Source organism: Marmota monax, unplaced genomic scaffold (genome assembly GCF_021218885.2).
Source record: "Marmota monax isolate L192 unplaced genomic scaffold, Marmota_monax_Labrador192_F-V1.1 WCK01_AAM20220418_F8-fsc00039, whole genome shotgun sequence".
Taxonomy (NCBI): Eukaryota; Metazoa; Chordata; class Mammalia; order Rodentia; family Sciuridae; genus Marmota; species Marmota monax.
The window spans coordinates 784362-810675 of NW_026693602.1; the positions used below are offsets into that span (position 1 = coordinate 784362).

General features: G+C 34.4%; 1 protein-coding gene across 3 annotated transcripts in view; it reads left to right on the forward strand.

The window, feature by feature from the left end:
• Nucleotides 1-23581, forward strand: part of Anapc10 (anaphase promoting complex subunit 10) — a 95128-nt gene extending 71547 nt beyond the window's left edge. For 2 of the 3 annotated variants that reach the window (XM_046459620.2, XM_046459619.2), the window contains exon 5: nucleotides 23200-23581. In XM_046459620.2, the coding sequence (XP_046315576.1) occupies nucleotides 23200-23430 (231 nt within the window). In that variant the 3' untranslated portion in view covers nucleotides 23431-23581. Of the gene's footprint in view, nucleotides 1-2278; nucleotides 2538-23199 lie in introns of all 3 variants that reach the window. The other variant, XR_009228225.1, reaches the window with a different exon arrangement.
• The last annotated feature ends 2733 nt before the right edge of the window (nucleotides 23582-26314 follow it).

The following is a 26314-nucleotide window of genomic DNA, read 5'->3' on the forward strand; positions in this document are numbered from 1 at the left end:
TTCGAAATTCATGTAAAATATAGTTTGTTGCATCTCAGTCCAAAATATTCATTTTGTATAATATCACTTTATTATTAGACATTCTAAACTTGGCTCATTACTTTGAAATCAATCATAAGGTCGATTTTTTTTGACATTTGTACTTTTATAGGTAAACAGGATCTGTCATATATGAAATATGCGATCAGTGGAAATCAGAGATCTTATAAACAAAGTGTGTGAGGGACAGGGGAGCTGATATTTCTGTTGTTTTAAAAACCTGTTGTTGAGAATACTTAAAGATAGTTGCATTTAAATTTTTTAAACTGGAAATGTATATTGGACATTCTCTTCTGCCTAAATCTGTAACAGAATTTCATTTGTTCTTGTCATGATTTAATTTTTTGCATAGTGACTAATATAAAACCATAACTATTGAGATTTTCACACAGTTGAATTTTCCTTTTCTTCCAATCCCCTTTAAAGTTCCATCTCTCTTTAAAGCATATATAGGATTATAGCATTTTGAGTTGTTAATATATATTCGCTTGTACTTATCTCATCTCACATTATGTTGTTCTCTTATTCTTAATTCCAGACAGACATACTTTAAGACTATTTTATTACTTCCTGCAATGTTCAGGGGTTTGGCACAGAAATTACTTTGAAATACTGGCTTCTGTCCTCCAGCTTGGTCACCAAACCCAAGGCTATATTATATAAGCTCTGTGAACTTCAGGGAACCTAGTCATAAATTAGAGATGTGGTGTTAGGATGATAAAAACAAATATATATTCAGTGCTTGGCACATAGTATCAGCTCATTGAATGGTAGTTGAAAGGAAGAAACCTTGAAACTGCTAATGTTTTTATAGGCTCCAAAATCACAATAGGATGCTTTTCTATATAATCTCATGAAATTGAGAATTTTGGCTACATCTAGCTGTTGGATATACATGTATTTCTTTGGGCTGATGAGGATTCAAGAGCACAAACTTTGGAGTTATCTGCTGGAGTTTGAATGCCTGCTGTGCCACTTATCCCCCAATAGTAGAAAGTTATCCTTTCTGTGCTTTTAATTCTTGCATATGAAATGAAGATTAAAATGATGTAACTCATAGGGCTGTTGAAATTAATCAACACATGTAAAATTCTTAAAATAATGCCTGACAAAGTGCTCCAGAAACACTAGTCACTGTACTATTATTATCTCATAGAAAAGGAAGAACCAAAAAGTGAGAGAACTTTTTAATGGAGTCAACTTTTATTAATGTATGTATCTTATTCATTCACTGACTTTGATTGTTTTTTTCCCCCTACTACTGGGAATTGAATCCAGAGATGCTCTACCACTGAGCTACATCCCTAGCCCTTTTATTTTTCACTTTGACACAGGTTCTCACCAGGCTGGCTTTCAATTTGAGATCCTCCTGCCTCAGCCTCCTGAGTCACTGGGATTATAGGTGTGCACCTCTGCACCTGGCCCAACTTTGAATTCTTAAAATTTAATTTTTCTTTTTGCTATCATAAAACATGTACATATGTTAAAAGCATGAAAAAAACTACAATAACATTTATGATGATATCATTTCTCTCCTTGTCTCACACTTACTTCCTACTCCTTCAGAGCAGTGATTTTAGCCAGTTTGGTGGGGAGGTGTTTACTTTCGATATCTCTTAATAGATATCTGTCATAGGTGTGTACATTTCTAAATAATGTGGGTCTCTATCTGTATTTAAAGACACGATGCAATGATGCCTTATTACAAAAGAGTAGGATTTAATTTTACAATGACATTTCTTTCCTAATATGCAACTTTCTTTGTTTTCCTTTCCTTTTCTTAATTTTCCTAGTGTAGATTTGGTATTGGCTGAAATCATTATGCACATTTTTGTTATTGTGACCACATACATTTTGTTCATTCCATAGTCATATCATGTCCTATGCTTAAATTTCCATTTCTAAGACATAACATTTTCCCAGAATTAATAGTTGCCTCCCTTTTCTTCTTAATTAAAAAAATGTTAGTTATTAATATATTTCTAAATTCACTGACAGATCTGTAAAATACCTCTTGAAACAGCCACATTCTCTCTCATTCCATGTGTTTTTCCTGGAAACATATTTCCTGGCCCTCCAGTTCAGCCTCTGTGTCAGGCCTGAGTTCCATCAGTGAAGTTGAGCTGTGGGTGTGGAGGGCAGGAGGATGTATTATAATAAGGGGGTTGCTATAGGGGTTTTACCTCAGGTAGGAGTTGGTTAAATAAATTATGAAGCCTGTCTTTTTCATCTGATGAAGGGAGATGTGCTCAAAATTCACAAGGCAGGAAGTTAAAGAGTGAAGATTGATGTGAAGTGGAATGCAGAGACATCTGGAACCCATGAGCATGAGCTAAAACCTGTGAATACAAGATGGAAACTGTGTCAGTTCTCACTGTCTCCGGCCTGGTGATGTGAATGTCCTGCAGGACAGCAGATGCTCTTCATCCAGACCTGAACCACGTATCTGGCCTAGGAGTTAGAGTCTACTGGTCTGGCCACTCCTCCACGACAGTGAGGTGAACCAGGAGAGAGTGGCAGAATGCGTGATCTACAAAAACACCTATTCAGCTTAAGTGTAAAAAACAAAATAGCTATTGCTTCACTTTTGCTCTCTATTTTCTTCCATGAAAATAACTCTTGTGTCTCAACTAGCCAGAAAAGTATAGGGAAGGGAATCCTGGGAAATGTACTTTAGATTAGCCATACTACCACAGCTACCACAGGTGGCCATGAGAATGTTTCTCCCAGATCTCTGACTATAAGTAGTAACTGAATGATGTCCTCAGCTGCTGCTGTCTGAAATCTGTCACCATGTGTCTGCCAAGGCCATGCCTTTCACATTCTGCTCCTAGCCAGTGACTGAACATGACAGGGACACTCAAGAAGGTTTAGTCCCAGGAGATGCTGAGCCCTCTGACAAGCAGCCTTATCCAACTTTGCCTAGAACTGCTCTGCAGCCTAACGCACATCTGCCCAGCCTCCCTTCCTTTCCTCTGGCGTCAGATCTGCATTGCTATCTCGCAGCCCTATTAAACTCTTCTGGCTCCCTCCTCATTTTCTCTCACAGATATTTCCCCTAATACATTTCTAGTGTTTCTAATCTTGTCTTTGTGTCTTCAGTCAGTCTGCTTCTCAGAGTAGCACAACTATCTTCTTAAGCCCGCTTCTCTTCAACAGCATCCTGGGAATTTCCCTCACCTTTTCCTTTTGATAAATCCCTTGTTTCTGGATCGCAGGTCCTCATCTTTCTTGTTTTACTTCCCTTTTTGGTGGAATGCATCCTCCACATGGGAGGTAAATTGTTGAAACCTTGCATGACCAAAAGCTTTATTTTAATCTCACCCTGGAGGGATGATTTGGCTGGGTATGGAATTCTAGTTTGGAAATAATTTTCTCTCAGAATTTTAAACACATTCTCCATTGCCTCATAGTTTTCAGTATAAGTGTTGGGAAATACAATGCCACTTTGGATTTCTGATGCTTTGCATGTGACCTGCTTTTCTCTCTAGAAGCTTTTTATTCTCTTACTACTAGATACTGTGAAATTTCACAATGCTGTACCTTCTTATGTGTGTTCTTTTCATTGTCTTGTGTGTTCATTGGTTCCCATCAGTTTGGGGATATCTCTCCTTCAGTTCCTCTCTGTTCCTCTATTCTTTGTGAATTCACATTTGTTAGCCATGATACTTCCTACATTGAACTGCTAATTTTCTCATTTCCTCTCTCTTTTGTTTTCTTGTTTTCTGAGCAATTCATTTACTTTCCATTACAAATTTTTGCTCTCATGTATATTTTAAATTTCTAAGACATCTTTTTGTTCCTTGGCCTTTTAAAAAAGTAACATTCTGTTCTTGTTTCATGGATACAATATGTTGTGTCACTGATGCTTCACTTTGGTTTCTAAATTTTTGTATTCCCTTCACTGTTTTTCATTAGAGTTCCTTTTTTGTTTTTATCTGAATGTGTCTTCCAATTTCTGTTTTGTTTTATTTCTGGCATGCCTGGAGATCCTTGGTTATTTTTTAATATTAAAAATGAGATACAGATAAGCAGTTTGGAACAGTTTTTGCTCATGATAGAGTTTGTGGCATAATGGATTTTACTATAGTGTGATTAGATAAGAGCCTGCAGCTCCTTCAGCTCTTGTACATGTCACCTCCTGGTTTAACCCTCTTTAGTCAGAACTGCATATACCCACCCCTAGGAACTTCTTCTAATCCTTTTCTTACTCTCTTTTTTCTCCCATAGCACTGGTTACCTGATGTTTTATTACCTAATCACTTGTTATATTTGTTTATTTTTGGTCTTCTCCCACAAGAAAATGTCACCTCCGTGAGAGCTGAGATTTTGTTGCTTTTAATTTTACTGATATTCTCCAACCAACTAGATTAGTGCCCAGGACAAAATGGATATTCAGTCAGTCAACAAAAATTCGTTAAATTGGAGGCATTCATGCATCATTATTGGTAGATATATTTCTTATGGACTTCTCATTTTGCCCAGAAAATACTAATTCATCCTCCTGCTTGGAGCCACCTGGCAGTGATGGGCAGTAGAATGTGTCTGGAGCTGCAGGGTGATCTGTCTAGGAGTCAGTGTTCTTGTAGCTAATCAAGATGAAGGGATCTGAGGTTTTACTGTTAAAATGCAGATATTCACTTATTCCCCCTATTTTTAATAAGTTGCTGTCCATTGCTCTTGTTTTAACCTGAATCTAGAAACCCTACCCACCCTTATTCACCCTGTGTAGATAGTAGTAAACCCTTACTTTTCAGTAAGAGTGAGAAAGGAACTGTCATCTCCCTGCTCATTAGGGGTTAGGTGAGAATCTGGGGCTCTTTGTCCTTATACAGACTTTCCACCAAATTTGTTCTTTGCTTATTGGTTTATCTTTAGCCCACCTTGCCTACCTGTTCCTTCAGGACTTTGATACTTACAATTTCAGAAATACTGGGGTTCACTGCCCTTGCCTCTTTTCTCTTTAACAGTGCTGAGGTGGAACCCAGGGCCTCACTTGCTAGGCAAGCGCTCAACTACTGAGCTACCCCAGCCCTGCCCTTGCTTCTAGTTGACCTTTTGCCCTCTACCCTTTCCCCTCATCTTCCCTGTTTCTCCACATGTCAGGCCCTAAGAGTGAAGGGAGCTGGAATGCAAGTTAATTACTATTATCTTTCAGTTTACCACCTCTTATCAGTTTTCATTTTTCCATTCTTTTTTTTTTTTTTTTTTGCATGTATACATTTTTCAAATCCCTCAGCTGTCATTTTGTGGAATTTGAAAGCAAGAAGAAAAAGAAATTTATTGTCTACTACTTTCCCAAAACGCATGTAAAGTATGTTAATAAAGGATATCTGCATAAACATTAGGGATTAGATATATTTACTGGATGTAAAGTACATTAATTTCAAGTAATGTGATGATTATTTTCTTTTACTCCATCTATTACAGTTTCCTGTTCCTGGTGCAAAGTAGGTATACAATTTTTTGACTGAACAGTTTTTATTCCTGGAATGGAGCTATTATGACATTTTTATAGATTGTTTGGAAAGTTTGAGGGCAGAGCACTTTGTATTGGTTTCATGCTTATGTGTTGAGATAAGAGATTTTCAGAAATCTCTTTAGTGATGAGAGATTTACAGAAAGGCCTAGACCTAATTGAATTGTGAGGTTTTAGCATTTAGGAGATAGGAAGTGGGGACTGGAAAGTGGAGGCAAAGGAGTTGAGTATAGTTGTTCACATTAACTGTAAGTACTAGATTCTGAAAATAAAATTCTGTAGTTACTGAACTTGAAATTTTTTTAATTGATTTTTTAAAAAAATAAAACAGCAGAATGAATTACAATTTATATTACATATATAGAGCACAATTTTTTCATACCTCTGGTTGTATATAAAGTATGTTCACACCAATTCTTGTCTTCCTACATGTACTTTGGATAATGATGTCCATCACATTCCACCATCATTGCTACCCCCTTACTCCCCCTCAAGGACCTGAACAGACACTTCTCAGAAGATGATATACAAGCAATCAACAAATACATGAAAAAAATGTTCAACATCTCTAGCAATTAGAGAAATGCAAATCAAAACTACTCTAAGATTTCATCTCACTCCAGTCAGAATGGCAGCTATTAAGAATACAAACAACAATAAGTGTTGGCGAGGATGTGGGGAAAAAGGCACACTCATACATTGCTGGTGGGACTGCAAATTGGTGCAGCCAATATGGAAAGCAGTATGGAGATTCCTTGGAAAACTGGGAATGGAACCACCATTTGACCCAGCTATCCTTGTCCTCGGTCTATGTGTAAAGGACTTAAAAACACCATACTACAGGGACACAGCCACATCAATGTGTATGGCAGCACAATTCACAATAGCTAAACTGTGGAGCCAACCTAGATGCCCTTCGGTAGATGAATGGATTAAAAAAATGTGACATATATACAGAATGGAATATTACTCAGCAATAAAAGAATAAAATCATGGCATTTGCAGGTAAATAGATGGAGCTGGAGAAGATAATGCTAAGTGAAGTTAGCCAATGCCCCAAAAAACAAATACCATTTTCTCTGATAAAAGGTGACTGGCTAATAGACGAACTCTAGATGAACTTGACACTTTAAAGGGAAATTACAGGTAGGGGGACCAAGGTCTCATGACAGATCAAAAGTCCCTATAATTATTCTTATATTTATGAATATAAAAATAATTCAGTAAATAGAGTATCCAAGACTTGACCCATTTAAAATGATGTGCAATTAATAGCTCTTTGTCAGTTTTTAATCTTTGGAATTCTTTCAGAATCTGCTTCCTGCATGCTATATATTTATTTTTGCATTTTTGCAGATTATATGATTAAAATATAATTAGTGGGGCAGAAGATTGTCAACATAAAGCAGAAGAGTTTGAGACCAAGTCATGCAGGTTTGTAGTTCTTACTGTAGTGAGAAGTTTATGGAAGATTTTTCAAATTTATATTTTTACCAAATTACTTAACTGCTAAGCAGAGCTTACATAGGAGCAAGACTAGTTAAGAGCCCATTAGTAATAATCTGAGGAAGCAGACATTGTTGGTTACCAATGCAACATTCCTTTCTCCATCTTTACTCCTGGCCAACAAGACTACTTTCCAGTATAAAAACAATATGTCAGATACTCTGTTTTCAACTTTCCTTTCAGCTACTGCAAAGGCATGTGATCCAGATGTGGCCAATGAGAAATCTGATAGCTTCTGGAAAATATTTTCCTTTGAAATTAAAAGAGAGGAATGCCTTTTTGGACCTTGTAGTGTGAGAACATGCTTGTGGCTGCTGTGGGCATCACAGAGTATGTCAGGGCAGAAAGGTCTGGATCTTTTTTTAATAATAAACTTCTTATTTTTGTATTCATACAGAAAAGTCCACATATCATGAGAGAATAGCTTACTAAATTTTTACAAATGCAACACAGTCATGTACCCAGCAACCAAATAAAAATCCAAAAACCCTCAGCATGCTTCCTGATCCTTCTTGAAAGTTAGACATTGTTCACCTTATAGTATAGATTACTTTTACTTGTGTGTGTGTGTATTGTTTTTTTCCCCTTTACTTAGTAGAGATGGAATCATATGATGCATACTCTTTTTTTGTGTGTGCTTTTTTAAATTCAACATTATGTTTGTGACTATCATCAGTATAGTTGGGTAGTTATAGATCTTTTATCCTTAGTGCTCTATAGTATTCCATGTTGTGAGTATATGCTATTTACCCAATTGACCTTCTTTCCTTATTAATCTGAGGTAGCATCTTTGACAAAAAACATATGATTGTAAATGTGTGGGTCTGTTCCTAATCTCTAATCTGTTTTATTGCTGTTACTCTATTTTTTGCATGAATTTTTGCATTGTTTTAGTTATAACTTTATATTACTTTATTATCCTTGCAAAATTAATTATTTTATTAAGGCTCATAGTTTGTATATTCTTTTGGATTTTCTAGATATGCAATCATATAATTTGCAAGTTATATTATTTTTTTAATTCCTTGTAATTCTTAATGATCCCCTTACCTCCTAGCTGGTTTGTTCTTCTCAACCCCTTTCCCTTGCCATGTTGCAGTGCGTGTGACCTCCATTCCGTGTTGAATAGAAGTGGTACTAATGGATAGTTTTGTTCTCACTGGGAAAGTTTTTAAGATCTTACTGTATCATGTGTGCTGTAGGTTGTTTATTTGAAAGATGCTGTTTTTTATATTAAGGAAATTGCATTATGTTCCTAATTTGCTAAGAGTTTTAAAATCATTAATGAGTACTGAATTTTGTCAATTTTTTCTCAATCTGATAAGATGGTATATGGATTTTCTTCTTTTTACTATTCACAGTTAGTTACATTGATTAATTTTCAAATGATAATCCAACATGGCATTCTTAGAGTGATATATTTTTTTCTGTTCTTTTCTTTTTATGAGAAAGATTAGTCTAATTTTTTCTCATAATATTCTTATCCAGTTTTGGAACCAATGGGATGCAGGTGACATAAAAAAATAGTTTAAAAGTGTTTCTTTCTTCTCTTTTGTTTGTAAGTCTTTGTACAGAATTGATGTCCCTTCTTTATATAGTGCAATTTGGTGGTAAAGCCATCTGAGCATAGTATTTTGTGATAGGTTTTGAATTAGGAAACATCTTTGTGTCCCTTATTTCTTAATGTTAGTACTTTTTTGTTGATTGTCAGATAGTGGAAAATATTTTACAAATTAAAACATCTTATTAATAACCATTTATATTGATTAAATATTGAAGTGATAATATTTTAGATATGTTAAATATAAGCTTAATTTCACCCATTTTTAAAAATATTTAATGTGGCTATGAGAAAATTTAAAATTATGCATATAATATATATTTTATTTTTTTACCTTGAGACAGGTATTTATCAGTATTCATTACTCATTTGTTGTCCTTGTGTATTTGTTTTCTATTGCTGTGTAATGAATTACAACAAATATAGTAGATTAAAATAATACATATTTATTATCTCACAGTTTCTGAGAATCAGGAGTCTGGGCTTGGTTTAGCTGAGTGCTCTGCTCTGGATCTCACCAGATTGCAACCAGACTAAGTTGTTCAGGCTGTCCTTGAACTTGTGATCCTCCTGTCTCAGCCTCCTGCTCTGCTGGGATTATACGCATGTACCATTGTACTGACAAATGCTATCATTTCTTGATTATTCATTACATATTATAAGACTTTCAGTATTTTATAATACAAATAAAATATAACATTTTGTTTTATATGCAATTTTGTGACTTTAAAAAAATTATAAATTGTTATTTACTATGTATATGACTTTAATTATTATTAAATTACCTGATTTACCTAGAAATCAGTTTTTTCATTTGTTTTGTTTTTGTTGGCTCAAAGATTTTCTGTAATTTTTTCTTAAAGTTTATGTACCTTCTTAGGATTTTTTTTTTTAGTTGTAGATGGACATGATACCTTTATTTATTTATTTTTATGTGGTGCTGAGGATTGAACCCAGTGCCTCACATGTGCTAGGCAGGCACTCTACCACTGAGCCACAACCCCAGCCCCCTTCTTAGGTTTTTGATGAAATTATTTTTTTTAATTAATGCTGACTTCAAATTTATTCAGGTTGTTTATATAGATTAGATGGAGCACTCTATCTACATCTTCTTTTTGTTAGACCTCTAAAAAAAAAAAACAGCTATATATAAAATCTTTTTTTTTTAAATTTTTTTATTGTTGGCTGTTCAAAACATTACATAGTTCTTGATATATCATATTTCACACTTTGATTCAAGTGGGTTATGAGCTCCCATTTTTACCCCATATACAGATTGCAGAATCACATCAGTTACACATCCATTGATTTACATATTGCCATACTAGTGTCTGTTGTGTTCTGCTGCCTTTCCTATCCTCTACTATCCCCCCTCCCCTCCCCTCCCCTCTTCTCTCTCTGCCCCCTCTACTGACATTCATTCCTCCCCCTTGTATTATTTTTCCCTTTCCCCTCACTTCCTCTTGTATGTACTTTTGTATAACTCTGAGGGTCTCCTTCCATTTCCATGCAATTTCCCTTCTCTCTCCCTTTCCCTCCCACCTCTCATCCCTGTTTAATGTTAATCTTCATCTCATGCTCTTCGACCCTACTCTGTTCTTAGTTACTCTCCTTATATCAAAGAAGACATTTGGCATTTGTTTTTTAGGGATTGGCTAGCTTCACTTAGCATAATCTGCTCTAATGCCATCCATTTCCCTGTAAATTCTATGATTTTGTCATTTTTTAATGCAGAGTAATACTCCATTGTGTATAAATGCCACATTTTTTTTATCCATTCATCTATTGAAGGGCATCTAGGTTGGTTCCACAGTCTTGCTATTGTGAATTGTGCTGCTATGAACATCGATGTAGCAGTGTCCCTGTAGCATGCTCTTTTTAGGTCTTTAGGGAATAGACCGAGAAGGGGAATAGCTGGGTCAAATGGTGGCTCCATTCCCAGCTTTCCAAGAAATCTCCATACTGCTTTCCAAATTGGCTGCACCAATTTGCAGTCCCACCAGCAATGTACAAGTGTACCCTTTTCCCCACATCCTCGCCAGCACTTGTTGTTGTTTGACTTCATAATGCTGCCAATCTTACTGGAGTGAGATGGTATCTTAGGGTGGTTTTGATTTGCATTTCTCTGACTGCTAGAGATGGTGAGCATTTTTTCATGTACTTGTTGATTGATTGTATGTCCTCCTCTGAGAATTTCTGGAAAAGAGGTTCTGTATGGAAACTTTTTGACTTGCTAGTCCAAATGAGTGTTTTGATCATTTGTAGCAGGGTGATTGAGTTTGATGTTCAAAGTTGACTTAGGCAGTCACCTTCTTCATTAGGGCAAAATATTGAGTCCTTTGAGTCGACCTCTGTCATTCTCATTCAGCTACTTTTTTGTTATCCTTACTTTTAACATATTTGGAATTTCTGAAGTTCCTTTTGAATCATTTTATACTTTTCTCTCCAGAACTGTACATCATTGTTGCTGCTAACTGGTTACATTCCTAATGAAAAGATAGTAATACTTCTGGAAACTGCTGCTTTGTGTGTTAATAATTCTCACACTGTCTTTTATACCAGCACCACAGTATTTTTTATTACAATAGTTTTATAGTAAGTTTGGAAATCAGAAAGTGTGAGACCTCCAACTTTGTTGCTCTTTTTGAAGATTATTTTAGCTATTTGAATCATTTAAGATTATGTCTTCAGTAAATCATGTTTATGTTTGTGTACAAATTATATATTCGTGTACAAATTATGTAACTTAAAATATTTATGTAAAGCTTTAAAAGCCTTAAAATTTAAAATATAAGTAGGTCTTATTCAAGCACATCATTAGATAAAATCCAGAATACAATACCGTCCTTAATTATATCAAATGGTTTTTAGAATTAATTTGACAGGATAAGTGGGGTAATCACTGGTTTTGACAAGAGAAGTTTCAGTGGTAGAGACCAGAATCACATTGGAATGGGGTAAAGATAGGACAGCAGGTCAAAAAGGGAGACAGTGACTACAGCTTTTCAAAGAGTTTTGCCATAGGGAAACAGAATGGGAGTCTTATGAGGAGGACATACTATTGAGAGTTTTATTTTTAATTTATTTTTAATCTTTAAAATGACAAATATGATAGCATGTTTGTGTGCTGATGACAATGACACACTGGAGAAGAAAAATTATTTGGGGAGAGAATGTTTATTCCGAGAGCAGAGTCTTTAGTGGGAAGGATGGGATAGAATCTATTGAGCCAAGTGGAAGACTGGTTTCTAGAAGGTGGAGAGGCAGCTTAAATACTGTGTAACAGTATTTAAGTTTTCTGATTGCTCCTGTTTTCTTAATGAAATAAAATATCATCATTTTAGAGATCAGAGTAAGCATTAAGATTTGAGGAGAGGCTATCCCAGAGACAGTGAAAGTAAAATTTTTTAAAGGGAAGAAATTTACTAGGAATTTTGCATGTTGCTAACTATGTACTTTAAATTTGTCATCTTGAATTTAAAGTGAGGCCAGTCAGTATAGCTGATTGTTTTTCTCCAGTAGCACAGAATTTAAGTGTGTAAAGGGATTATTATGATGTGCTCTGGGATACCGTCAAAGTAAAGAGGAAATTGAAGATGTTGAATCAGCTAATGAATAATTTATAAAGTAGTTGGAATCAGTTTAACAGTTTTGATGAGGTTGATACTGGTGCAATGGAGTCACTAGAGAAATCTGATGAGTTAAAGGGTTATAAGATGGGGATGCGTAAAGTCAAGATAATAGCTGTTGATTGTGATCATATGTGACTATGGGAAAGATAACTGACCTGGAGTGGAGATAGAAATTGTTGGAAGTAAGGAAGTTTAGGAAAGGTGAATCCAGATTATTAAAAGGATTGTCTCTGTGTAGTGATGGAAAGGAACATTGTCCACGAGATTTTAAACCAGGAACTAAAACTGTCTAGAGACTGCCTTTTTTGAGTCCCTCTTTAACAACTACATAACTAAAAACATTTTTTTTATTTTAAAGTAAAGTATGGTTATTGAGAAAAACAGATAAAGTTAGAATAAAATGAAAAGTATTCATGTTCTCACCCTTACAGATATTTCCTATTTGTTTTTGATGAATGTCCTTTCAAACTTTTTTAAATTTATACACAGTGAATTTTTTAAAAATATATAAGATCATCCAACTTGTTATTTAGTTGTTTGCCTTTTAAAGTTAACCAGAGAAAGCAGCAAATAACTGAAAATAAATATAGAGATGATAATCATTGACCACATAATATTCTGATAAATGACTAACTCCATATGCAATGATGGCTAATGACAGATTCATTTTGTATTTATCATTTGATTATGGAATTTTCTCTTGCACTTGATTTAATATTGAGTTTCATTTATCATGGCTTCTAAGAAATTTACTGCTAATGTGCCCATAAAGGGCCACATTAAGTGATTGATATGATAACAAAGTTAAAAGTGACTTAGAACTATGAAGGTGGAAAATCGTTAATGATTATTGCTCATCAGTCAAGTACATCCCATTCCACTGTAGCAACCAGCTTGAAGGACAAGGACAAAATGATGGAAGCTGTTAAAGGATCTGTTTCAGTGAAAGCAATGAAACTAACAACAATTTCAAGAAGGGAATGTCAAGAAACTTCTAGGGACCTAGTCTGAAGACCTGGCATAGAAGCATGTCTTATTGTATGACTGTCATGGCTGAAGCACAAAGTTTGTTTTATGATGCTAATGTAAAATAATAATTATGATTTCACAGAATAAGAAAATATTCTGAGTCAAGTAAGAGTGACCATGGCCTGGGAACATGTATTCAGGTTACCTGGAACAACATGGTAGAAGAAAGAGCTTTCTTAGTCACAAAATAAAGTAGATGGGGTCAACAGGTAGGCAAACCAGAAAGAGGCAGAGAAATCTCTTCTATAGGATTCAGATATTATCTTTAATGAGGAGAAGAAATCTTTTATGGGATTCTGATGTTGTCACATTCTTGGATATAGGGTAGGTAGAGGCCAGAGGTCTACCAAGCTTTGTATGTATTTCAAGAGTTTCACCTGTAGTCACAAGAATGCTAGGACAGATACAGAGGTTGATAGTAAATGGCTACTAAAAGTGACTAAAGGTAGCCTAAAATTACTTTGGCTCTTGATCTGTAGCATCCCCTCCTCCATGTAATCACAGTATTCTAGATGGCCAAGATTAAGCAGTCTGCAGGCTTTTGAATACGGATATGGCTTCTTGAAACTTCAGTTCATAATAGCATTGAAAGAGAAGCCTTGAACCCTACTATGAAATTGAATGTAATGCTTGCTCTGGATAATTTAAAGTGAGTAGTGAGTGTGTGCTGATGTAAGGCAGCTGGAGAATTTTTATAAATTAGATAAGCTGATTTTGAAAAAAAAAAAAATGCCAGGCAGAGTCTTCAATATGGATGAAAATTCTCTGTTGTGGAAACAGATGCCTGAAAGAATTGTCATCCACAAAGAGGCCAAATCAACGGAGTTTCAGGACTTCCAAGGACAGGGTAACAGTCTTGCTTGGGGGCAGTGGGGAAGGCTACAAATTGAAACCTTTTCTATCTGGCACAGTGAGAATCCCAGAACGTTCCAGCCCACCAGTAAGCACACACTGCCTGTGTCCCATAGCAGCAATAAGAACTGCTCCTCTTCCAAGGTACTCTCTTGAACTGCTGTGCCAGGGAAATGGAAAAGTACCGTTTAGAGAACAACACACCTTCCAAGATTTTTTGATGCTCAAGTAGTCAGGTCTGTTGTTTTTTTTTTTTTCTTTTACCATACTACTTAGGTTTTTAAATTATTTTGGAAGGTGAACCCTACTATAAAATGATGAGCTTGTATTTTCTCCTAATATTCTTCTAATAGTTGTGATTGTTTACTTGTATTGATATTTAATTCTTGAGGAATTTACTTTTGTGCTAATTTTGTTAAAAAATACCCTCAAAGCAGCCATGTGCTGTCTTCATCCCTAACTCCAAGGAGTGAGTCCTGATTGAGACCAGCCAATTGTCTGGTCCTGCTCTCCTACTGATGATTCACTCAGGGATGGATATTTACTGAGAAGTGGTCCTTCTTCTTAAAAAGTGTTCAAAGCAGGGAACCCTTGATTTTTGCCTCTAGAAGAATGTTCTAGCCATCCTAGCAAAAGGCAAGCTAGCCTAGCGTAACGCTAACTTACCTATGTTGGAAGAATAGAAAGATAAAAAAAACTTGGGGTCCTTGATAGCATCCTTGAGCTTCTGAATTAACCTATCCTGTGACCATTAACTCAGGCATTTCTGTTATGTAAAGTAAAAATGTCCTCATCACATAAGTCTCATTGAGTTAAATTTTATGTAACTAAATTCATCCTTACTCACACACCTATTGCATGAAATGCATGTTTTATATGCCTGGTTAGCTATACCATCTAGAATTATAAGCCCCATTTCTTAATCCTTTTTTTTTTTTCTTCCAGATTTTAACTCTTTCTATCTCTCTTCTAGGAAAACAATCTAATTAATGTTTCAGTGTCTGCTTTCTTTTTGTTTCCATCTGTTAAATATATTTTTGCCATTAGCTTTTATTTAGAATGCCTCAGTCACTGTGCAAAGTTGCCCTTTTAAAATAAGAGTTACATTTTGTTTTTTAAAATAACAGCTTCATTAACTTCTACCATACAGTTCACCAAAAGTGTGAGTAGTTTTTAGCATATTTACAGACTTGTGCAGCCATCACCATGTCAATTTCCAAACACCCGAAGAATAGTAGTCATTATCCAAAGCCCTACTTAGACCTGAGCTCCTGCCAGTATGTTTTCCATCTCCGTGGATTTATCTGTTTTGAACATTTTATATAAATGGAGTCACAAAATGTGGTTCTTTGTGCCTGACTTATTGGAATTGCTGGGTTACAAGCTCACTCTTTGTTTAATCACTCCAAGGACTGCAGGATGGTTTTCCAAAGCCAGCACACCATTTTACATTCCCACCAGGATAGTGTTTTGAGGCTTTCGATTTCTCCAGAATGATTTGGATATTTTTTTGGACCCAGACAGAGAAGCTGAAGGGTTTGTGAGGGTATGTGCGCGTGGCAGCAGGGGGGCAGGTAAAATATATATATATATATAATATAACACATACTATTTTAATCATTTTTAAGTGTGCAGTTCTATGGCATTAAGTACATTCACATTGTTGTGCAACTGTAACCATCATCCACCTGTGGAACTTTTCTTATCTTCTGGAATGGAGTAGCTGTTCCCTTTAAACAGTAACTCTTCATCCTCCTACCACTGGCCTCTGGCATCTGGCATTCTACTCGTCTATAATTTGCCTGTTCTAGATACTGCATATAAGTAGAATCATACAGCACTATCTTTTTGTGACCTGTTTACTTCACTTAGCATATTGTCTTCCAGGAAACCTGAGTTTTTTAGAGGAAGTGTTTGATGCATGTAAATGTATTTCTTTAATATTCTGTTCTTTTATTTTATGCTCTCCATATATCATCTCCAAATCATTTGGAGAAATTAGAACCTTCAAACACTACTCTGATAGAATATAAAATGGTGCAGCTGCTTTGGAAAATTTGCAGGCCTTCACATGATTTATCAAGATTTACCTGTGACATACCATTCCACACTCAGGTTTATACACAAGAGAAAAGGGTAATGAATGTACACACATGCTTTAAAAGCTTATTTAATATGTGGACTATTATTTATCTTTTTTTTCTCTCTAGAGATTTTTAAATCAGTGTCCTGCTTTTAATTCATTATTATTTCCTTTTGTAATTCCCTTTATGCTAGGCTTGTAAATGCTGTATGTCATAAAAAGAACTGCATTGAGATTAGCAGACAATTTTGTCTTGCCCAAATTTGTTTACTTCATTGTATAGTATTGCTATAATACTTAAATGCTTTTAAGAGTAATTATTATCTAATTCTTATTTTTCTGTGATGTAAAGTAAATTATACTATGTTTAAGAACATAGACTCTGGAATCAGACCACCAGTTTAAATCTGCTACTTACCAGCTGTTTGATCTGGGCCTTTCTGGGCCTCTGTTGTCTCATTTGTGACAGCAGGCTATTATCTGCCTTATTCCTAGGATTTTAAGCATATTGGTGTGCTTACTAAGAACAGTACCTGGCACATAATATCTGCTATAGAAGAGTTTGTTGTTTTTTTTATTATTACCATTATCACTGACATTTTTGCATTATTTTATAGATAAATAATTTGGGTGTTCAACTCTGGATTGCTGCTAGTATTTTTATGACAATCTTGACTTTCCTGAAGTCTCAATATGGTACACAAATTATTTCTCTTATACCTCTTTAATTTTTTCAAGTATGAACTTCCATTCACTGTATTTTTAGTACCTAAGGTATTATTTGACACATAGTAATTGCTCAATAAAAATCTAATGAATGAATGTATGCCTGGAGGTCAGAAGTCCAAAATAATATTAGGGATTCAAGTCAAGGCATCAGCAAGCTACATTCTTTTCTAGCAGGCTCAAGGGGGGAACATTGCTTTTTCAAGCTTAAAGAGGCTGCTCATATTCCTTGGTTTATGGATGCATCACTCCAACCTTTGTTTCTACTGTTATCTCTTCCTCTGTGTCTCCTGCTTCCCTCTTATAATGACTCTTGCAGTTACATTGGGTCCACCCAGGTAATCCTGCATCATCTTCCCATCTACAGATCTTTAACTTAAATCAAATGTGGAAAGTCTCTTGCCATGTAAATTAACTTATTCAAGTTTGGGGGAAAGACATGTTGTCTTTGGTGGCCTATTATTTTGCCTACTTGATCTTCTTTTATTTAAACTCATTGAGTGGAAGGCACATCGGATGATATCTTATCCAGTATCTTTATTTTAAATATGAAAAAACTGAATGAGGCCACAGAGATTTTTTTTTTTTTTTTGGCCTCTACACTTATTATTTTTTTTAAATTTAGGAACAGACTTCGCTCACTTTTGTATGCTTAACTATACTCAAGAACAATATCTTGAACATTTTATGTGCTCAGTAACTATTTTTTCCTGGTTAGTGATAGAAACCAGATACATTTGTCCTCTGATCTGGTCTTTGTAAATTAGTGTTATTGAAAGTCTTATAAGAAGTCACAGACAGAAAATACCATGAAACATAGTGATGTGTTTTTCTTTTGTAATTAAAAGGATTAAGTATTCAATACTAAAAATACTACTTTTTAAAAGATGTTGGTTTCCTCTCTCTGGAAGGGCAGGCAAGGGAAGGAATAGAGGAGAGGGGAATAGGAATAAAAGAAGGAAAAGAAGGGGAGGGGAAGGGAAGAGAAGATAGTACAGTGGTGTTTCTTCATTGGCAAAAGTCATTATTTCATTCTTTATGGCTGAGTAAAAACTCCATTTATATCACAATTTCTTAATTCATTTATCTATTGCCAAGCATCTTGGTTGATTCCATAATTTGGCTATTGTGAATAAACATTGTAATGGCTATATCACTATATACACAATTTTAAATCTTTTGGATAAACATGAAGGAGTGGGATAGCTGGGTCATATGGTGGTTCCATTCCTAGTTTTTTGAGGAATCTCCACACTGCTTTTCAGTACTAATTTATAGTCGTACAATAATGTAAAAGTGTGCCTTTTTTCCCACATCCTTACCAGCATTTATTATCATTCACATTCTTTCTTTTTTAAAGAGAGAGAGAGGGAGAATTTTTTAATATTTATTTTTTAGTTTTCTTTTTTGGGGGACACAACATCTTTATTTTATTTTTATGTGGTGTTGAGGATTGAAACCAGCACCCCGCGCATGCCAGGCGAGTGCGCTACCGCTTGAGCCACATCCCCAGCCCCTCACATTCTTGATAATTGCCATTCTGACTGGAGTGAGATGAAATCTTAGTGTAGTTCCTAATTGCTAGAGATACTGAACAGTTTTTCATATATTTCTTAGCCTTATATGTTTCTTCTTTTGAGAAGTTTCTATTTAATTCTTTGCCCATTTATTGATTGGGCTATTTGGTTTTTAGGCATTGAGTTTTTTGAGTTCTTTATATATTCTGGATATTAATCTCCCTGTCAGAGGAGTAGCTGGCAAGATTTTCTCCCATTCCGTAGGCTCTCTCTCTTCTCTCTCTTAATCATTACCTTTGCAGTGCAGAAGGTTTTTAATTTGACAGCATCACACTTACTGATTTTTATTTTTATTTCTTGAGCTTTAGTGTGACGCTTTAGTAGTTACTTTTTAAAAGTATCTGTGGCAATATTCCCTTTTTCATCTCTAATCTTGTTAATTTGGTTCTCTCTCTTTTTGTTAATTTGACTAAAGGTTTATTAATGTTATTTATCTTTTCAAAGAACCAACTTTTGTTGCATTGATCCTGTGTAATTTTTTATTCTCAATTTCATTAATTTTGGCTCTGATTCTTATTATTTCTTGTCTTACATTGACTTTCGAGTTTTTTTTCTTTTCTTTTTCTAAGGTTTGAGGTAGAGCTTATTTATTTGTGGTCTCTCTGTATTTTTAATGTAGACACTCAGAGCAGTGAATTTTCCTTTTGTTACTGTTTTCATACTGTACCAAAGATTTTAATGTATTGTTGTTTTCATTTGTTTGTAAGAATTTCTTCTTTGATCCATTCCTCATTTAAAAGAGTATTGCTTAATTGTTTTTCTTGCTGTTGATTTCTAGTTTCATTCCATTAGGGTACAGTAGAATGCATGGAATTTTATTGATCTTTTTATATTTGCTAAGACTTGTAATGTGATCAGAAGCTGCCAAAAGAAGGTGAATTTACCAGTTTTGGTGTGAAATATTCTGTTAATGTCTATTAGGTCCATTTGATTTATAGTATTAGTTAGGTTGGAAATATCTTTATTGATTATGTACTTTGATGACCGGTCTATTGATGATAAGGGTGTATTGAAATTATCCAATATTATTGTGTTGAGATCTATCTGGGATTTAATGTCAAAGAGTATTTTTTAAATGTTACTGGGTGCATTGACATTTGGGGTACATATAGTTACTATTGTTATATCTTCTTGGTGGATCATTTCCTTTACCAGGATGTAATGGCCTTCTCTATTGTTTTTGCTTGAAATCAGCTTTGTCAGATATCAGGATGGCTATTCTAGCTCGTTTTCAAACTCCATGGAATATTTTTTTCCCATCCTTTTACCTTCAGCCTGTGAGCATCTTTGCCTATGAGATGAGTCTCTTGAAAATAGCATATATTTGGATCTTGTTTTTTGATCCTTTCTGCTAATCTATGTCTTTTAATTGGAGAATTAAGACCGCTTACATTCAATGTTATTATGGATATGTTTTTGGTTTGCTGAGTTTTTTGGGTCATATTTAATTTTGTCTTGATTCTCATTTAATGATTAGTTGCAGAAAATTTTCCCTAATTGATCTTCACTTATTTGAGAGTTTTGGATTTTGTTTTTGAGTTCCTCTGCACGGTATTTATCTTTGAGGATTATTTGTAGTGCTGGCTTAATTGGCATTTATTTATTTATTTATTTATTTTACTTTATCTTTGTCCTGGAAAGTTTTTATTTTCCCATTAAATATGAAAGATAGTTTTGCTGAGTATATCAATCTTGGCTGACAGTTATTTTCTTCTAGAGCTTGGAATATCTTATTCCAGGCCCTCCTTGATTTTAGTGTCTGTAGAGAAGTCAGAAGTGAGTCTTATTGGATTTCCTCTAAATGTGACCTGATGTTTCTCTCTTGCAGTTTTTAATATTTTTTTCCTTATTTTTTAAGTTAGGCATTTTGATTATGATGTGTCTTGAAGAACTTCTGTTTTGGTCAGGTCTCTTTGGGGTCCTATATACCTCTTGTATGTGTGTCTATCTCATTTCTGGCAGGGGGGGATTTTCTGCAACAGTCTCATTGAAAATGTTCTTAATTCCTTTAGCTTGTTATCTCCACATTTTCTTCTCGCAGTGACTCTCAGGTTTGGTCTCTTGATGTCCAAAATTTCCTGTATACTCTGATCATGTTCTGTATTTTTTTTCCTTTTATTGTATTCCATATACTTAAATTCGTGTATTCTGTTCTCAAGGCCTGATGTTCTGTATTTGAGGGCTGCAGTTCTATTTTCTACACAGTCTAATCTGTTGGTGATGCTTTCAAGTGAATTTTTAATTTGATTTGTTATATCTTTTATTTTTAAGAGTTCTGATTGGTTTGTTTTTACTATTTCTATTTCTTTAATGAATGGTCTCATCTCCTGCATCTACTCTCTTAGCTCATTCCTTAGATCTTTTTTTAGTTCATGGAATAATCCATTTTTATCATTTTTCTCATCCACTTCTGTATCTGTGGGATCCTTTCTTAGAAGATTCTGAGTTTTGTGGGGAGATGTTTGCCTGGTTCCTCATTTTTTTTCAGAGGTCCTGGACTTGTGCAACAATTGAAGTGGATTCCCCTTCCTCTTTTAATACATAGTCTTTATGCATGTATTTTTTTCATTTGTATGTATTAGACACAGTCTTTAAAATGAAATATACCATAAATCTAATGTTATATTTTTTTCATAACATAGTAGTGGCATGTTTTATTATTGTTGTTGTTGTTTTGCTTATGTCTGATTCTTAGAGAAGTAAATTTCTGTGAATATATCATTTTTTTTATAGATGGGAGCAGTTATATATATCTATGTTATAAAGGCATAGAATTACATCAAGGGACTGTGTTCTGAAATGAAAAATTATCTAGTGCATTTTTAAAGTTGAGAATTTTTGTTTGATGTGGAATTTTGCTTACTTATTATTGAATGTCAGTAAACATTATTCTTAGAACCTCTGTATTTATAGTTGCTATCTGGTTATGTTTGATACTTTGACAGCAGTACAGCATTTTTAGGTACTATGTCATATACTTCATCATACTTTATCTTAATGGTCTGAAAGGTTAATGCTTCCTCTAAGGTTTTGATTTGTTTAGTTTTGCAGTGCTAACCATCAAACCCAGGTCTTGCACATGCTAGGCTTGAACTTTATCATTGACTTATATATGTAGCCCCAGTAAGTGATCTGATTTATTTCCAAACATTAATTACAGTCTGGAGAAAAATGACTAATTAATATATATGGTTCTCCCAAAGTATGAGTGACTCCCAAAGCAATAGTCTAATCTCATTTAAAATTGAGGCCATTGGAATGGGCAAGAATCTGGAGGACACGATCTCCAAAACACAGGGAACAAAAGCAAAAATAGACAAATGTTTTTATATCTAATTTTATGTATAACAAAGGAAGCAATCATCAAAGTGAAGAAACAGCCTACAGAATGGGAGAAAATATTCGCAGACTATACATGTGATAAGGATTTAATGTCTAGAATACATAAGGAAGTCAGAAAAAATCAAATTCCAACAATTTCTAGCAAGACATACAAATGGCCAGTAGGCATATAAAACAAATGTTCAAGATCACAGATTATCAGAGAAGTGCAAATCAAAATGTCAGTAAGATACACTTCACTCCAGTAAGCATGGCTACTATCTAAAAGACAAAAAGATCAGCCTAGGGGTGTAGCCCAGTAGTAGGGGGTTTAGCTCAGTAGTAGTGTGTGCTTCAGATGTGCAAGACCCTGTGTTTGATTCTCAGTAGCAGCCAAGGGGGGAAAAAAGATAAAAAGGGCTGGTAAGTGAAGGTATGGAAGAAAGGAACCCTTGCACACTGTTGGGGAGTGTAAAGTAGTATAGCTATTATATAAAACAGTGTAGAGGTTCTTCAAAATTTTCAAAATAAAAAACTACCATATCATACCATATATACCACTCCTGGGTATATATCCAAAGGAAATGAAATCAGTATGTCAAGGAGGCATCTGCACTTCATGTTCATGACAGCGCTGTTCACAATAGCCAACAAATGGATGGTTAACAAATTAACAAATGGTTAATAGCCTAAGTGTCTATTAACCAATGAGTGGATAAAGAATACACACACGCGCACACAATAGATTACTATTCAGCCATAGAAAAGAAAGAAATCCTGTCATTCCTGACAACATGGATAGAATTGGAGATGATTATGTTAAGATAAATTAGGCACAAAAAGAAAAGTACTGTACAATCTTACTCAATATGTGGAACTTCTAAAAGCCTGTTTCATAGAACTGAGCATAGTATGGTGGTTACCAGAGGCTCAGGGGAAAAATTGGAAAGGTTGATCAGTGAAAACTAAGTTGCAACTAGGAGTGAGTAGTTCTAGTGTGTTGTGCCTCTCTGAATTGCTGAGGCTGTACTTGAACTTGTGATCTCCTTGCTTCAATCTCTTTTGAGTTGCTAGAATTATAGATTTGTACCACTTCACATATTTTTAAAGGCTGCAGAGACGTGTGCTTTCTGATGTTATATAAGTTATACAGTGTTCTGTTAATCCCATGATTACATACCTTTATTTTGTCTACTAATATGATACATATAAAATGCTTTGCAGCTGTAAAAGTAGATCGGGTAAAAGTACATGCTAACTGGTAATGGTTAGTGTCATATTTTTATTCTCTCAGTGGACAAATGTTAATTTAATTTTACAATGCATTCATTGTTAAACATTATTGTTATATTCACTGAGTGAAATCATAATCTGACTTTCTTTTTTCTTGTTAGCAACTTGAATTGGTGGAACCAAGTGGCTGGATTCATGTTCCCTTAACTGATAATCATAAGAAGCCAACTCGAACATTCATGATACAGATTGCTGTTCTAGCCAATCACCAGAATGGGAGAGATACCCATATGAGACAAATTAAAATATACACACCAGTGGAAGAGAGCTCTATTGGTAAATTTCCTAGATGTACAACTATCGATTTCATGATGTATCGTTCAATAAGGTGACTTTAAAGTGGAGCAAAAGTGACGAATCCTTTGTTTTGTTCTGTTATAACATTTTATGTTGGAGATCTTTATTGAAAAATGCTTCAGTTATTTTGCAATTTTGTATACATTTAAAAGTATTTTAACTTTGATAAATAAATTTTGGATCTTATTGTCTCAGTTTTCTTTAACATACAATTAAGCTCATAGATTTTACTTTACTAAAAAAGAATTCAAAGCCAATCTGTATATTTCCCTTGTATTAAAAAAAAACTAGTTTAACTGAAAATTTCAGTATATACACAGTTTTCTAAATCAACCAGTTGATCATTTCATGTAGTGATCATTGCATATTTGAGAACAAAACTATGTTTTACCAAAGTGTATATAACCTCTAACAAGTCAAGGTTACCCCCAACACACACACCTTTCATTAAAGGAAGCTTATTTTTTAAAATACTGGATCTTTAAAAAAAAATAGTGTCAAAATGAACTTGATATTAGCTGTCAGATAAGAACCATCTGATTTGGGAATATCATTAATTGTCTTATGTTTACTTCCATGAAACACTTATAACCCTAGGGTTATCTATATTCTGACAATATTATGTTGGAGACTAATGTTATAATCTGCTGTTTATCTCAATTCAAGCAATACTTATAGTTAGTTTCAAACTTTGGTGTGACACGATCATTTCCTGGATATAACATGTCCTGTGAAATTTTTAAAAATAAATAAAAGTGTTTTTTTTATAAAGATTTTAAATAAACACATAAAAATCCCTGGCACCACAGAAAAACAAAACAAAACAAAAGAATATTATATATCTGACAGATATTTGTGTCTAAAATATATGAAGAACTCTTACGATTCCCCAGTCAAAAGAAAAACCAATCCACTTAAAAAGTGAGCAAAAGATTTGAGCTTCACCAGCTCAAACTATGTGACTGGTCCATTGTATTCCTACATTTGTTAGAGAAATGAAAGCCTATGTCCATATAAAGATTTGTATGTGAATGTTCACATACAATTGTTCATGTGTAAACGTAAGAAAAGGAGTAAAAGTAGAAAACATACAGCTTTGTAATACAGATACAGTCTCCTTTACCCATAATGTTTGGAACCAGAAGTGTTTTGAGTTTGGGATATTTTAGATTTTGAAATACTTTGTAGATACATAATGAGATATCTTGGGGATGGGAACCCAAGTTTCCAAACATGAGATTCATTTATGTTTCATATAATACATAGCTTAAAGGTAATTTTATCCAGTGTTTTTAGTGTGGAATTTTAAATTAGTCACAGAACACTATAAATGAACAACTCTTCAAAAGGACCACTTCATTCAACTGATTTGTGTGTGTGTGTGTGTGTGTGTGTGTGTGTGCGGGTGCCTAGATTTTGGGTATTAAACAGATGTATTAAGGAAACCAAGACAAATTGGATGCATGCCTTGCTTTCCATTGGCTTACAGTCCACTAGCAAAATATTACCTCTTTAATCAAATCAGAAATAGAAAGTGATAAGATAATTAATTGGCAAATTAGAGTGCAGAGGAGAAAGGAAAGTTTACTTCTTGTTCCAGGAAGATAGAGGTGAATCTGAAGACATTTTGGAGGAGGTGGAATTTTGGAAAGAAATACTATCTATGATATCAGCTAGTTTTTCACTTTTCAAACTCATTCTTGAATCCAGACTGTCATTGTTTTTATATGAGTCACAACAATTAATTTGAAACAGATGATTTATATATTCAGAAGATCCAAGTGATGTTTTGTCCATTTTCATTTACTCCTGTTTAAAAGCATTCAATGACTAAAACTCAAGACAAATCTTGAAAAGTAATTTTAGACTCCATACATTCTTTTATCCATTCTGTTAATTTAGCAGAGAATCAAGTATATATCACTTATTTGATAACATCAAAATAGCTTTTATAATTATATATAACTTATTTGATAACATCTATCTCTAGTGTTTTACAAAATTGTTTTTGCTTAAAATTCTTAACTGGAAAAATATTGGTTCATCATGTATTGTTTTTAATTGAATTCTAGGTTATTAGTTTTAATTTATCAATTAGATTTTTAAAACAATTTCAAAACATTACATTAAAACATTAGGAAATTTAATTTGTGCAGTTATGGTTATATGAGAACATTTTTGCTTTGTAGATCTTTTAAGCCAAGATTATCTTTTGCCCACATTGTTCTGGCTTTCCTGGCTTCTGTTCTGACTCCCTGGAGTATGGTGTTGGGAAATGTTTGATGTACAAGGCTCTTTACCAACCCTCTACAGGGAAGTCTCTGTGCTGCCTGTTCTGGCTTCGCTCAGTTGTACCCAGAAAGCCTTGGAGAGAGGAAGATGAGAAAGGAGAAAGCTTCTGGGATTGGTTTATTAATTGTCCATGATGTCGATTTACTCTATTAACAGGAAAAAACTTAAACCTATTTGGAAAACTCGATGCTATAAGACTAAGAAAATGTATAATCAATGGCACTTTTATATGAAAAGTAAAAGATAATTTTAGTACCGTTAGCCAGTCTATTTTTCAATTTTATATGAAAGTACCTTCACTTTATTCCAGGACTAGCTCCACCCGCATTGTTTGTTTTCTCTTTTTTGGTAAACAGAACCAACTTCTATTTTGCAAGCAAGCACATTTACCATTGGACCAGTTTAGAATTGTTCTACCTGATTGTGAAGCTTTTTCTGAATGAATATTTATTTCCCGAGATGACATTCAATGTTACCTTGATTGATGCTCTAGCATTTACCATTTCAGTCAAAATTGCTACATTTGTAGCCACCGACTCCCCTGTTGAAGTTCACTGATCACCCTAAGATCTCCTTCTGCTATGCATTCGCTTTTCTATTGTTGAGAGCAAATGACTGTTTTCTCCC